We start from the raw sequence: 16632 nt of genomic DNA on the forward strand, positions 1-16632 counted from the left end.
GAAGCAGTGAAAAAAGTACTTCTTTAGAAACATGGTGATTAAGTTAAATTATTGTGATACCAAGTTGGATTTATAAATGCACATTATTTTTGGAATGGATACTGAAATGAAGTTTTAATTAACTTCAGCTTTTGGATGGGCTGAAATATTACTATCAATTCTGAAGAGCAAGTAAAGGTTACTTGTTATTGATCTTACAATTTTCAAAAAAAGTTTATTACGATTTTTCTCAGTATTATGTATTAGCTCAAGAAATTACAGCTGTAATAAAAAGGAGAATAACTTCAGTGAAAAAGTTACTAAAAATTCTATTCTTATCTAATGCCAGCATGAGGTCAGATGTCAGGGGACATTTGGAAGACCTTACCTCGGCCATGTAATGTTTTCTGACCAGACACATTACAGTATTAAGTTACAAAGTATTACAATTCCTATGGAATACATTATTTAACACATTAGAAAATTAGCGACATTGCCTAGTGGTACACATGAGTGTAAAAATGTATAAAAGCACAATATACCTCTTCGCAGCAATTCTGGACATGTTTGGATTGCACACTCTACTTTGGCATTTTCAAAGTAAGTTTCTGCACTGTTGATTTCTTGTTCAACAGGTGCATTATTACCCTAAGAAGAATGAGAAATATAAATAAAATCTGGAGTTCAAATAAAATATATGGTCTGTTATAAACTTGTCTTTCCTGGAAAGGTTTTAGAAATAATTCTAGTTAACTGGCTGTGGGGTAATGGTGTTATATACCCAAACTTTTCTCTATGATGGATAAAGATTTGAAAATTTAAAAATGAACACATAAATATATTAATATTCTAAGACTTGGTATGAGTAGAAGTTGGCTAAGAAACTAAAATGCCATGACTATGTCTTACAACGTTACCCTGTCTGATACTTTGATATCTACTTGTCCTTTCTTTTGTTCTATAACCTGTAAAATGGGGGAAAATAGCACTAACAAAATAACATGATTAAACATAAATTCTCCTACAGGATGAGGCTTTTATTCATCTGAAATTTACTGGGCACCTACTACACATCAGCTAACAAGAGCAGCCCTACAATGGTTAAAAAGAAAAAAAAAAAAAATTCCAGTCTTCACTCTTAGGTATAAAAGAGCTAGTAGAAGAAAATCAGCATGAACAAATAAATGTAATGCAATATGAAAAGTGCTACAGAGTTACAAAGAAAGTCTTTTGGCAGTCTAAATGGGGAAATGCTTTGCTGGGGGAAATCAGGAAAAGGTTGAAATCCTCATATTTGAGCTACATGTTAATTAATGTGTATTATGTGGTTTGTAAAGAATGCTAGGTAAAGCAGGTTAGAAACTGAGGAGGAAAAAACAGTCCAGCAAGAGATAAACAGTGCAAGCATATGCAATGGTTAAAGAGAATGGTGCAATTAAAATATTTACGGGTCACTTAGTGTATTTAAGTGTTTTGTGTTCATTTTCACATTTAATCCTCACAGCAACTTTATGGGCTAGGTATTATTATTATCCCCATCTTACATATAAAGAAACATTTAAGTAGTTTTCTCAAGGTCAAAAAATTAAGTGAAAGAGCAAACACCTGTGAAGCCAAATTTATCCTATCTCCATAGTCCATCTCACTATAATGCCTCTGAGAACTGAGGAGAGATAAGGAGGCCTTGAACTCTGGCTTTATTAGTGAGACTGAAAGGACACAAATAATTAAAAAGCTACATCAGAGATGGAAGCAATGTAATTTTGTCACTCTATATGGAGATATGGGAGAGAGGGGAGCCAAGTTTGGCAGAATTCTAACCTTGGGACAGTGGGAGAATGACTAAGTCACTTATGTTACTGATAACAAGGGAATGAGGACAGGTTTTCAGAGGGGTGGAAAAACCCCTAAGTATTAGACATATAAAATCTAGGGTATTTTAAAGCAATAATGATGTTTGGCAGGCAGACAGAAAAGTGTCAAGAGAGGTCAACTGTCTCCAAATGTTATGTTACCTGATATAAGCCATAGTAATTGTGAGGGGCTGTTCCTTAATATTATGGCTTCGATCAAACAGCCTGAAACTTCGCAGAAATTCAAAAAAATGATGAGGATCAGGAGTTTGGCAGACACTCTGAATTGCATGTAACTTTCCATTTAGGTGAGCAACAATGCAATACCAGTTTGTTTATTGTTTTAATTTTTTTTTTTTTAAAGTAAGCTCTATGCCAAACATGGGACTTGCGTTCACAGATGCCCAGATCAAGAGTTGAATGCTTTATCGACTGAGCCAGCCAGTTGCCCCTGCAATACCAGTTTAAAAATGCATTAAAAAAGAAAAAAAAAACCTCAGAAGTTGGTTTTTCTAAGTCTATCTTTTTTAGTTTACTGTATCTCAAGAATTTCAGAGTTCTCAGGCATTTAAGTTTTAAATGCCTAGGAGTGTAAATCTAGTTGGAATTTGCTCCACAAAAAAATTATTTATAAAAGTGAAAAACAGGGAATCTATATTTCTAGTAATATAGAAATAACTAAATTATATTTGAATAAGCAGTTATTACACAATGTATTTTTGAAGATTTACTTAAGAAATTGTAATCTAATTTTTCTATTTTTGTTTCCTAAGAAAGAGCGAGCAGGGAAGGGGCAGACAGGGAGAGAGAATCTTAAGTAGGCTCCACACTGAGCATGGGGCTTGATCTCATGACCTGAGCTGAAATCAAGAGTCACATGCTCAGCTGACTGAGCCACCCAAGCGACCCCAAAGAGACTGTAATCTAAAGTAAAATTATATAGCCAACATTATGTATAGAACAGTGCCAAGTTTTTAAAAACTATGTATGTTGTTTCTGAGAATGCTGGAATTAAGTAGGTATTTTTAAAAACTTTTTCAATTCAAGTAACATGCTCTCAGTTATCAGAAATTAATATAGTGTTAATAATTAGAAAAACAGAATAAAGGATATTAACAATTTACCTGAAATTCATTCACATATTGTGCCATCACAAACTCGTGTCTTTCACTTGATAAAGGTTCTGCTAGAACATCAGGTAAAGTTTTATGAACCTGGCTTTTCTTCTGTGACACAGTCCCATTGAGGTGACAATCAAAACCTATGTTCCCAGGAAGCTGGAATCTCTGATCCTGAGGTCCAAATGGGCCCATAGTTTCATCAGGCCATACTGTTCGAGAGCCTGAAGAGGAACAACAAAATGAATCCATTTTCTCAAGTGCATTGGTGGACTGAAAGAATACTCTTCTTCCAATTAGGTATTTTTTATAAAACCAATAGATCTTTGGAATTTGCTTTCCTGTGTGAATATAAATTAGTTTTGTGTTGTTTTCAGCTCATAGGCAAGTCAATTCGAAGGAGAAGGATTTAATAAAGTACAGTAATCCATACTATGTAATACCTAATAGCCAATAAAAAGAATGTAGTAAATCTTGGAAGGAGTCCAGGAAGACAGCAGAGGATCCTAAGCTCACCCCCTAACACAGAAACACCTAGGTTAACAGCCATATCAGTGCAACTAAACCAGGAAATAAGCCAAACACTGGCAGAATAGACTGCACAATTAATCATAGAGAAGAGGCCAATCAGGGTAGAACGGGCACAGATGCAGCTGGAAACCATACTACTCTGAGAGACTAACCCTAAAGAGGAGAGACAAACACAGAGAAGGGAGAGGAAGAGACCCCATACCAGACATGGGGGACCCACACTGAGAAGACAAGTCCCCATAACATCTGGCTTTGAAACTCAGTGGGGCTTAACTTTAAGAGTTTTTATAGTTAGTGGGTTTAGCTCTGGGAGAGCCAGAGGGTGATAGGAAACTGAGTTCCCACCCTTAAATAGAGAATGTAACAAACAATCCCACTTACAGGCAGCATAGAACCAGCAGTTTGAAAAGTGCCTGAGGTACACATGAAGGAAATTTTTTTTTAAATTTTTTTTTTTTCAACGTGTTTTATTTATTTTTGGGACAGAGAGAGACTGAGCATGAACGGGGGAGGGGCAGAGAGAGAGGGAGACACAGAATCGGAAACAGGCTCCAGGCTCCGAGCCATCAGCCCAGAGCCTGACGCGGGGCTCGAACTCACGGACCGCGAGATCGTGACCTGGCTGAAGCCGGACGCTTAACCGACTGTGCCACCCAGGCGCCCCGAGATTTTTTTTTTTAAACTAATCTCAACCTGTATTGAAGTGTTGGAAAAACAAGGATCTGTAGGAAACTTCTCTGAGAACACAAGAGCTGGCAGGTGCAATTCCTCTCACTCCCACTGCAGCATAGATACCCAGACATTTGTAGGAACCAATGTAAACACTCTCCACATAGCCTGCTAACACCGCGTGCTCACCCCTGCATTGCTTTAATCCATTCAACCAGCTCCACTGGGCAAGAGTGCCTGCAACACAGCTCTGGCAAGGTCTCTCATCCTGTAAGCAGCCCTGACAGTGACCATCATCACTCCAAAGTGATTCTTGCCATGGCGAGTGGAGAAGATGACTACACACACTAGTCTGACAGACATTTCATCTGTTGGTCACACCAACCAAAAGAGCCTCTCAAACAAAACAGAAAGTACCCTGCACTTCTGTGCAGCCCCTGCAAATGGGCTGAAAGTAGGCATCTGGACTGATCACTGATGCTGCCAACTACAAGCCCTTTCCTGCCCCAAACAGGCTCTGAATTGGACAGGGACCAAACCCTGCCCACACAAGCAAAATGGACATTTGCAGCCAAATGGATTGAAGGCAAATGCAGCTGAGCCACAAGAGTATGGTACACCAAACCCACATAAAAGACAACCTTAAAATGCCCAGTTCTGCAGAAGAGGGGGCATTGTGCTACAAGGCACCACAAGATCTCTTCTTCATAAGGCCATTACTTTCAAGATCAAGAGAGATGTATCTTACTTTCCAAATATACAGGAACAAACACAGAAATGAAGAAACAGAGGAATATGTCCCAAATGAAAGAACAGGATGATACCAAGCAAAGAACTAAATGAAATGGAGATAAAAAATATGCCTGCTAAAGATTTCAAATGCTCATAAATATACTTACTGGATTCGAGAAAAGAGTGTAGCATCTCATTGAGACCTTCAACAAAGAGACAGAAAATATAAAAAGAACCAGTCAGAGACTAACTCTACAACTGAAATAAAAAATACACTATGGGGAATGAATAGCATTGTTGAGGAGGAAGAAGAATGGATCAGTGACTGGAAAGACAAGGTAACAGCAACCACACTGAACAGGAGATAAAAAAAAAATAAAAAAAATGAAGAAACTTTGGGAACTCAATGACACCATCGGAAGTATAATAACAGCTGTATTAACAGAGATCCTGGAAGGAGAAGAGAAAAGGGAATGGAAAATTTATTTGAAGAAATAATGGCTTAAAATTTCACAAGTGTGGGGAAGAAAACAGAAATTTAGATCCAGCAGCATAGAGAACACCCCTAGCAAAATCAACTGAAGGAGGTCCACAACATCACATATAGTAATTAAAATGTAAAAAGGAGTGATAAAGAGAATTTTTAAACCTCCAAAGAAAATAGTTACATACAAGGGAAATCTCATAAGGATATCAGCTGATTTCCAAGCAGAAACACTGCAGGCCAGAAAGGAATGGCATGATATTTAAAAGGAATTCTCTGAGTGGAAAGAAAAGGCCATAACACAGAATAAGAAAATTAGGAAAAAATCTTACAGGTAAATACAAACAATAAAAGTAGTAGATTAATCACTTATAAAACCAGTATGGAGGTTAAAACACAAAAGTAGTATCAATTATATCTATAAAAATCAGTCGCTAAAATCAGAAATAAAAATGTCAAGTATGACATCACATACATAAAATGTGGGGGTGGGTAAAAACTTCATGCTTTTAGAATGGGTTCAAACATAAGTGACTGTCAATTTAATGCAGATTGCTGTACATATAAGATGTTCTATGTGAACCTAATGGTAACCACAAATCAAACACCTATAATAGATGCGCAAAAAATAAAGAAATCCAAGCATATCACTAAAGAAAGCCAAAAACCGTAAGAGAGAAAGAGAAGGCAACAGAGAACTACAAAAACAACCAAAACCAATTAACAAAATGGTAATAAGTACATACTAATAATTACTTTCAATGTAAATGGACTAAATGTTCCAATCAAAACAGTAAGATGGGTGAGTGAATGGATGAAAGAGCAAGATCCACCTAAATGCTGTGTGAAAAGACTCACTAAAGACACAGGCAGATTGAAAGTGAAGGGGTGGAAAAACATTACCATGCAAATGGAAGTGAAAAGAAAGCTGGGGAAGCAATAGTTCTTTCAGAAAAAAAAAATACAATTTAAAAGAAAGACTGTAAAGAGACAAAGAAGGGTACTACAAAGGGAAGAGTCCAACAAGAGGATGTAACAATTGTAAATATTTTTGCAGCCAACATGAAAGCACCCACATATATAAAACAAGTATTAACAAAAAGAAGGTGACAGCAATACATTAATAGAAGACTTTAATACCCCACTTACATCAATGGATAGATCATCCAGAAAAATCACCAAAGAACTAATGGCTTTGAGTGACACAACACTGGGCCAGATGGACCTAACCTACATTCAGAACATCCAATCAAAAATAACAGAATACACATTCTTTTCAGATGCACATGAAATATTCTCAAAAGATGTTACATTACAAAACAAGTCTCAGTAAGTTCAAAATCACTGAAATCACATAATGCATCTTTTCTCATTGCAACACTGAAACTACAAATCAAGGTTAAAAAAAAAATTGGAAAGAATACAAATACATGGAAGCTAAATAAAATGCTACTACACAATGAATATGCCAACCAAGAAATCAAAGAGGAAATAAATACATGCAAACAAATAAAAATGAAAACACAATGGTCCAAAATCTTGAGATTCCTCAAAAACCTGTTCTAAGAGGGAAGAAGATACAGCAATACAGGCCCACCTAAAGAAGCAAGGAAAATCTCAAACAGCCTAACCATACACCTAATGGAGCTAGAAAAAGGAGAGCAAACAAAGCCAAGGAAAGGAAATAATGTAGAGCAAAAATACATAAAATGAAAACTAAAAAAACAATACATCAATGAAACCAGGAGCTGGTTCTTTGAAAAGAACAACAAAACTGATAAACCTTCAGTCAGAATCATTAAAGAAAGAAGACTCAAAATCAGAAATGAAGGAGAAATAATGACATCACAGAAACACAATGGATTATAAGAGAGTATTAGGAAAAAGAATATGCCAACAATTTGGACAACCTACAAGAAACGAATAAATTCTTAAAAACACAATAACCTTCCAAAATTGAATCAGGAATAGAAAATATAAACAGACTGGTTACTAGCAATGACACTGAATCAGCAACCAAAAAATTTGCTTTGTTCGTTTCTTACATTCCACATGAGTGAAATCATATGGTATTTGTCTTTCTCTGACTTACTTCACTTAGCAAATGCTATCTCCACCCATGTCACTGCAAATGGCAAGATTTCATTCTTTTTTAAGGCTGTGGAGTATTCGATTGCATATATATATATATATATATATATATATATATGTACATATACATGCACACCACATCTTCCTTATCCATTTATCAGTTAACAGTACTTGGGCTGTTTCCATAATTTGGTTATTGTAGATAATGCTATAAACATTGGGGTGCATGTATCACTTTTAATTAGTATGTTTGGATTGTTTAGGTAAACATCTAGACGTGCAATTGCTGGATCACATAAGTGTGTATATATACACACACACACCAGCAATTGCACATCATATATACATATACACACACATATATGTACACAATATATATATGTGTGTATATGGTTTATACACACAGAAATCTGTTACATTTCTATATACTAATAAAAGGAGAGAGAGAAATTAAGAAAACAATCCCATTTATAATAGCACCAAAAAGAATTAAATACCTGGGAATAAACTTAACCGAGAGGTAAAAGACTCATACTCTGAAAACTGTAAAACATTGATAAAAGAACTGAAGATTCCACAAACAAATTGAAAGATATGTGATGCACATGGATTTGGAGAACCAATATTGTTAAAAATGTCCATATTATCTAAAGCAATCTACAGATTTAACACAACTCCTACCAAAATTACCAACAGAAGTTTCACAGAACAAGAACAAATAATCCTAAAATTTGTATGGGACCACAAAAAACCTTTGACAGCCAAAGCAATTGTGAAAAAGAACAAAACTGAAGGTACCACAATCCCAGACTTTAAGATACACCACAAAGTCAGTAATCAAAGCAGTATGGCACTGGCACAAAAACAGTCACATTGATCAATGCAACAGAATAGAGAGTCCAGAAATAAATTCACACTTTTATGGTCAATTAATTTACAACAGAGGCAACAATTTGTAACGGGAAAAAGTCTTCAACAAATAGTGTTGGGAAAATTGGTTAGCTGCATGCAAAAGAAATGAAACTGGACCACTTTCTTATATACAAAAATACTCTCAAAATGGATTAAAGGTCTCAATGTGAGAGCTGAAACCATAAAACTCCTAGAAGAAAACAGGCAGGAAAAAAAAAAAAAAAAACAGGCAGTAATTGCTTTGACATCAGCTACAGAAACATTTTTCTAGATATCCTTTGTCAAGGGAAACAAAAGTAAAATTAAACTATTGGGACTCTATCAAAATAAAAAGCTTTTTTGCACAGTGAAGAAAACTATCAACAAAAGGACTACAAATCAAAAAGGCAGCATACTGAATGGGAGAAGACATTTGCAAATAATGTTTCTGATAAGAGAATAATAATATACAACATATATAAAGAACTTACATAATTTAACATCAAACACCTGCCTCCCCCCACCCTGCCCTGCCAAATCAAATTAAAACACGGAGAGAACAGACATTTTCTCCAAAGACAATGGTCAAAAGACACATGAAAAGATCTGAACATCACTAATCATCAAGGAAATGCAAATCAAAAACCACAATGAGATATCACATTACATCTGTCAGAATGGCTAACATAAAAACTGAAGAAATCATAAATTTGGTGAGGATGTGGAGAAAAAGGTACACTTGTGAAAGATGCACTGTTGGTGGTAATGCAAGCTGGTGCAGTCACTGTGGAAAACAGTATGGAATTTCCTCAAAAAATAAACAAAATTACCATATGATTGGTGCAGTCACTGTGGAAAACAGTATGGAATTTCCTCAAAAAATAAAAAACAAAATTACCATATGATTCAGTAATTCCAGTACTGGGTATTTAACCAAAGAAAACAAAAACACTAATTCGAAAAGATACATACTCCCCTATGCTTACTGAAGCATTAGTTACAATAGCCAAGATATGGAAGCAACTCAGTGTCCATCAACAGATGAATGGGTAAGAGGATGTGGTGTATATATACACAATGGGATATTACTTCACAATAAAAAAGAGATCTCGCCGTCTGCAACATATGGATGGATGCAGTGGGTATAATAATAAACAACATAAGTCAAAGACAAATATTGTATGATTTCACTCTTATGTGCAATTTAAAAAACAAAACAACAAATAAGGGAAAAAAGAGACTGAATCTTAAATATAGAAAACTGGTGGTTGCCAGAGGGAAGGTGGTTGGGAGGGAAGGGTGAAATAGGTGAAGGGAATTAAGAGTACACTTATGTGATGAACAGGGAATAATGTATAGAAAACCAAATTTTTTGGTTTAAATCATATTGTACACCTGATACTAATATAACATTGTATATTAATTATATTTGAATTAAAAAATACAATAAATGCTTACTGATATTGAACAAAGTCTAGGACACATTAAAAGAAAAAGGTAAGTCAAAAATAGTCTATGTGAGGGGCGCCTGGGTGGCGCAGTCGGTTAAGCATCCGGCTTCAGCCAGGTCACGATCTCGCGATCCCTGAGTTCGAGCCCCGCGTCAGGCTCTGGGCTGATGGCTCGGAGCCTGGAGCCTGTTTCCGATTCTGTGTCTCCCTCTCTCTCTGCCCCTCCCCCGTTCATGCTCTGTCTCTCTCCCAAAAATAAATAAAAACGTTGAAGAAAAAAAAAAAATTAAATAAAAAAAAAAAGTCTATGTGACATTTATTCTACATTCTTACATTTATGCTTTTATTTTTTAAGTTTATTTTTCTTTTTTAAAGAGAGCACATAAGCTAGGAGAAGGGTAGAGGGAGAGAGAGAATCTTTTTTTTTTTTTAATTTTTAATGCTTATTTATTTTTGAGAGAGACAGTGTGCAAGTGGGAGAGGGGCAGAGAGGGAGGGAGACACAGAATCCAAAGCAGGTTCCAGGCTCTGAGCTGTCAGCACAGAGCCTGATGCAGGGCTTGAGCTCATGAACTGTGACATCATGAACTGAGCTGAAGTCAGAAGTTTAACTGACTGAGCCACACAAGTGTCCCTATGTTTTTAAATACAGGAAAAAAGATCTAAAAGATACCGAACTTAATAGTGGTTACCTTTGGAGAGGGCCATTCAACTGCAGTTACCTGAGGGCACAAAATATTAATAGACTGGGAAAAAAAATCTCATATCAACCAATGTGACCTAATGTCCTGTTTATAGCCACAGGAGTTAATATGGATTAAATTCTTACAGAAGAACAGACCACATTGCTTAAATCTTGACAAATATCTTACCTTGTGAAAAATTTAAAAAGATCTAGAAAAGAACAAAGTAGAAAATAAAACAAAAAAGTAGAGCAGTTTTGTTTAAAGGGATAATTGCTGCAGAATTAGTTGACAATAAAAATATTTTTTAATATTTTGCTAGAACTAAATGAGTAGAAATGGGTATGATAGAATGGCTGCCCCACCACTAGATCTAAAGTGCCACCATATCCCTTTTGCAGACCTATGACAGACATCACCCATCAATCATGGACTTCTTTCACGACTAACAGACCCTGTCTCATGATTCTCAACCCAAATTAGTCTAATACTTCCCAAAGTTTTAAGTATTTAAGAATCACCTGAGATCTTTGTTAATACGCAGAATCTGATTCGTAATGTTTGGTGTGGGGCTCAGGATTCCTCCTTTCTAACACATTCTCAGATGATGCTGATGCTACTGATCTGCAGATCACACTAAGCCAATAAGGCTAGATCTAGATAGCCATTAATGACTGACTTGAGTCAGTTCACAAAGTAAAACATTGCAGGAGTACTGACAATATGGACTCTAATTTTGGTCTTTCATTTTGTTCATGTTTGCTGAATCACCTCTCTTAGGGCCACATGTTCCAGATTCTTCAGAGATTAAAATACGTATTGCAGAAATGCCTACAAGGCTGGGACAGGGAAAGGCTTGTTCTGGCCTCCCATAAATCTGTTAGAGATAACATAGTATTTCTTTCCTCTTTCTGATGTACAGGTGGTGCCCCAAGATCTAATTGAAGGTTAGCTGTCAATTAGGTGCATGCATGCCCTTTGAAGTACATGTAAACCCTTTGATCTCACTATAATGACCTTTGTCCTTGTCTCCTTGCTCTATAAAATCAATGCACTAAGGTATGGATTTTACAGAGAATAACTATTTAGCTGCTGTGGACTGCCCTCTGTCTGATCCCACCTGTAAGTTACCCTGAATAAAACTCTGTAAACTGTATGAACTGGCGTGTTTTGTTTTCTGGTCTCAAAGTGCCTTAGTTTGGGGGATACTTTAATGTCTCTCCCCCACCTTCTCACAAAGATTTCAGGTATTTTGAAGAAGATGAGTTTTAAAGACTGAAGATCTAAGTTTCTTTAAAGAAAAGAAATATCCCATATTAATAGTAGATTTCAGTATATCTTTATGTGTTGGCTGGTTATTTAGGTTTTCTCTTCTTGGAATACCTGTTCATATGCATTTCTAAAAAGAATTTTCTGGGGCACCTAGTTGATTCAGTACATGGAGCATGCAACTCTTGATCTCGGGGTTGTGAGTTCAAGCTCCATGCTGGGTATGGAGCCTACTTAAAAAAAAATTTGGTTTTTTATTGGTTGTCTTTTTCCAATTGATCTCTATAAAAATTCTTTATATATTCAACAATCTATACATTTTGAATGACACATTTTTCATTTATGATACGTTATATGGTTAGTCTTGAGAATATATAAACTGGGGAGTAATAAGAGATGAAGTTATAAAAGAAAAACAGGGCAAGAAAACCAGGGAAGGCTTTCTTCCCCTGGTCATCTTACGTGACACCATAAGTAATGTATCGCAAGTAAAAAGATTTCTGTGTGGAATCCCTTTAGGATATATTAGGATATATATTCTTACTTAAATCTACTCACAGAACTAAAAAAAACACAAAACTGTTTTTAGAACTTGAACAATGATGCATAGCTTGAGGACAGTTTGTGAAATGCTAGTGAAAGCAGTGGGAAATAACCAAGGTTTATCAAGGAAGTAATATGATGAAAATGTTTTAGACTTAATATGATAGTGATGTGCAAACTGGATTAGAAGAAGCAGACTTTGTAGACGTGGGTAAGTTATTGATTCAATAAGAATTCATATATTGAGGACTTCTGGGAAGATGACACGACAGGAGGATCCTGAGCTCACTTTGCCCCATGGACACAACAAGATTAACAGCCACATCAGAACAACTAACTCTGAAAACATCCTGAAGACTGGCAGAATAGACTTTCTACCGTTAATCATACAGAGAGGGCCATATCACAAAAAAAGAGTAACAGGGGCAAAGATGCAGTCAGGAACCAACCCCCGCAGAGATACTAACCACAAATTAGAGGGTCCCCACAATCATAGAGAAGGAGCACCTCAGGCTTGGGGTGGGGGGAGAACCTACACTAGGAAGATGAGTCTGCATAACATTTGGCTTTCAAAAGCAGAGGAGCGAGCGAGCTATTTATTTATTTATTTAAATCAGGCTTAACTCTAGGTACTTTAAAAATCAGCAGACTTAGCTCTAAGAGAGGCAGAAAGAGATATGAAATTGAAGCATAACAACCTTAAAAAAAGCATAACAACCCAGTTGAAATACAATATAAAAGTAACAATTTGAGAAGAGCCTGGGATCTTTAGGAGACTTCTCCAAGAATCCCGGCCTCAGTCTAGACAGCAGGCCATTTGCAGGAACTAGCAGAAGCACTCTTCCACCTGTCTTGCTACCATCATGTGCCCTGCTACAGTGCTCCCTTTCAGATATACCCTATCCAATCTGCCACGCTTAGCAGCCATCCTGCCAAAGGAACTCGTGCCATGAAATATCTTGCAAGCAGATATGGCAAGAACCTGTGTCACTCTAAAGAGACTCCTGCTCTAGGAAGAAGGAAAGATAATCATAATCACACACACCTGGGCACACTCAGTCCCAGCAGCTGAACCTTATAGCTGGCATTGCAAAGACAGTGCCCCAATAATCAGTGCAACTGCAGCCCCAGCAGATGGACTGAGGGCAGGCATCTGGTTGACTGTTGATGCTGCCCAACTACAAATACCTTGGTGGCTCCAGACTGGCCCCTTGACAGCACAGGGACCAAATGCACACAACAAGCAAAGTGGGCCATTGCAGCTTACTGGACAAAAGGCAAACAAGGCTCAGCCACAACAGTAGGGAGCAAGCAATCTGCAGTGGAGACAGGCCTGAAGTTCCTGGCTCTGGAGAACAGGGGAAATTGTGTTAGAGGGTACCACAGTACCTCTTCTTCATAAGGCTATTACTTTCAAGATCAGGATAAAAAGCTGACTTTCTGAATACGAGGAAACACACACAGATAGTTAAACAAAATGAGGAGACAGAGGACTACACATCCCAAATGAAATGAGAACAAAACCACAGCCAAGACCTAAATGAAATGGAGTTATCTCAGTATTTGGAAAAAAAAAACAAAAAACAAAAAACAAAACAAAACAAAACAAAACAAAACAAAACAAAAAACTACCAGGAATCAACAGCAGATTACAGGACACAGAAGGATGGATCAGTTACTGGGAAGATACAGTAATGGAGAACAACCAAGCTGAAGACGAGACAGAAAAAGAAAACATTGAATGTGCCTAAAAGAAATAAAGAGGAAATACAAAATACATGAAGACAAATCAAATGAAAACGCAATGTCCAGAATCTTTGGAATGTGGTGAAAGACGTTCTAAGAGGGAAGATTACAGAAACACAGGCATACCTCAAGAAGCAAGAAAAATCTCTAATAACCTAATCTTGTATCTAAAGGAGGTAGAAAAGAAAAAGCACAAAACCAACAGAAAAAAGGAAATAACAGATTAGAGCAGAAACAAGTAAAATGGAGACCACCTCCACCCCCCCCAAACCCACAATAGGTCAATGCAACCATGATCTAGTTCTTTGATAAACATCAGTAAAATTGATGAACCTTTAGTCGGACTCACCAAAGGAGAGAAAAATCAAGTAAATAAAACCATAAATAAAAGAGGAGAAATAACAACTGACATCACAGGTACACAAAACACAAATTGGGAATATCATGTAAACTTATATATCAACAGAAAGCAGAATATAACAGGAATGAAAAAATTCCTAGAAACATAAATTTCCAAAACTGAATCAGGAATATAAAATTTACACAGACCAATTACTAGCAATGTCATTGAAATAGTATTCAAAAAATTCCTAACAAACAGAAGTCTAGAATCAGATGTCTTCACAGGTGAATTCTAACAAACATATAAAGAAGAGTTAATACCTATTGTTCTAGAAATATTCCAAAATATAGAAGATGAAGGAAGCTTACAAATTCATTTCATCAGGCCAGCATTACCCTGATACCAAAACCAGATGAAGACACTACAAAAAAAGAAAAGTACGTACCAACATCTCAAATGAACATAGATGCAAAGATCCTGAACAAAAAATTACTAAACAAAATCCAACTATGCATTAAAAAAATCATTCACAATGATTAAATGCACCTTATTTCAGGTACACAAGGGTGGTTCAGTATTTGCAAATCAAAGTGATAGATCACATTAAGAGAAAGGACACATGTGAGATGGGATAGACATTGGTATGGCCCTCTTTGGAAAATTGCATCTTCTACACCAGGCAAAGAGGTCGAAGACTATGGGGTTTATCTATAGGGATATGAGGGATCTGACACAAGGGATAAGCCTAAGGAGAAAGGAAGCATCACTGGTTCTGGGAACTCTGTGTAGTGAGAAGAGGCAAAGATGTCCAGATGCTTCCCAATATTCATTCTCCCTCTTTTTTAATAACAGGATTTCTAAATTTTGGTTGGACACATTGGCTACCTAGCTCAATGACCCCATTTCCCAGCCTCCCTTGCACCTAGGTAAAGTCATATGATTAAGTTCTGAGATGCAAGGAAAGTATTAGATGGATATTTCAAAATGTGTCTTTTAAAGGGAGAGAGCACATTTCCCTCCAACCTGCTGCTTAGAATACACATACGATGGCTGTACAACTTGCAATCATTTTGGACCAGGAGGAGCAGAGCTGCACCTGTTAGTAGAGCAGTGAGCTGGAAGGAGCTTGGCTCCCTGATAACTTTGCTGAATGACCCAAGAACCCCACAACCTACTTCTAGACAGATTTGGATGTGAAAGAGATATAAGCTTCTAAATTGTTTAAAATATTAAAAAGAAAAAAGAACAAAAACCATATGATCATCTGAATGGACGTAAAAAAAACAACTGAAGAATATAACATCCTTCAAGATTAACTCTCAACAAAGTAGGTTCAGAGAGAACATATCTCAACATAATGAAGGCTGTATTTGAAAAATTCAGTTTCGTACTCAATGGTGAAAAACTGAGAGTTTTCCCTCTAAGATCAAGAATAAGTTAAGGATATTCACTCAACAGTTTTATTCAACATTGTACTAGAAGTCCTAGCCAGGGCAATCAGGCAAGAAAAAGAAATAAAAGGCATTCAAAATAGTAAAGAAGATGTAAGATTTCCACTGTCTGTAGCTGACATGATACTATATACCGAAAACCCCGAAGACTACCAAAAAGTACTAGAATAACTGAATTCAATAAAGTTACAGGATAGAAAATTAATATAGAGAAATTTCTTGCATTTCTGTACACTAATAATGAAATAACAGAAAGAGAAATTAAGAAAACAATTCCATTTACAATTGCACCAAAAAGAATAAAATACCTAGGAATAAACTTAACAAGGGAGGTGAAAGACCGGTACTCAGGAAACTATAAAACACTGATGAAATAAATTAAAGATGTCACAAACAAATGACAGATATATGATGCACATGAATTGGCAGAGCCAATATTGTTAAAATTTCCATCATTACCCAAAGCAATCTACATATTTAAATGCAATCCTTATCAAAATAAAATTTTTCACAGAACTAGAATAAATAATCCTAAAATTTGTATGGAAACCCCCCCCCCCCCAAAAAAAAACCCATGTAGAAAAAGCAATGTTGAGAAAGAAGTACAAAGCTGGAGGTATAACAATCCCAGTATTCAAGATATACTACAAAGCTGTAGGATTGAAAGCAGTATTGCACTGGCACAAAAACAGACACATAGATCAGTGCAACAGAATACAGAGGCCAGAATTAAATCCACACTTACATGGTCAATTAACCTATGACAAAACAGGCAAGAATATACACTGGGGAAAAGAC

At 36.4% G+C, this 16632-nt stretch overlaps 1 protein-coding gene across 5 annotated transcripts in view; it reads right to left on the reverse strand.

The window, feature by feature from the left end:
• The window catches only part of MMADHC (metabolism of cobalamin associated D), a 38129-nt gene that overhangs the window by 5029 nt on the left and 16468 nt on the right, over nt 1-16632 (reverse strand). For 3 of the 5 annotated variants that reach the window (XM_086718556.1, XM_025930882.2, XM_086718555.1), the window contains exons 4-6: nt 5050-5085; nt 2957-3174; nt 522-627 (exon numbers count right to left, since the gene is read on the reverse strand). In XM_086718556.1, coding sequence (XP_086574682.1) covers nt 522-627; nt 2957-3174; nt 5050-5085 — 360 coding nt within the window. The remainder of the gene's footprint in view (nt 1-521; nt 628-2956; nt 3175-5049; nt 5086-16632) is intronic. The other 2 variants (XM_025930890.2, XM_025930884.2) reach the window with 1 other exon arrangement.

The sequence above is a fragment of the Puma concolor genome, chromosome C1 (assembly GCF_028749965.1).
Source record: "Puma concolor isolate L17-30 chromosome C1, mPumCon1.1.hap2, whole genome shotgun sequence".
Classification (NCBI taxonomy): Eukaryota; Metazoa; Chordata; class Mammalia; order Carnivora; family Felidae; genus Puma; species Puma concolor.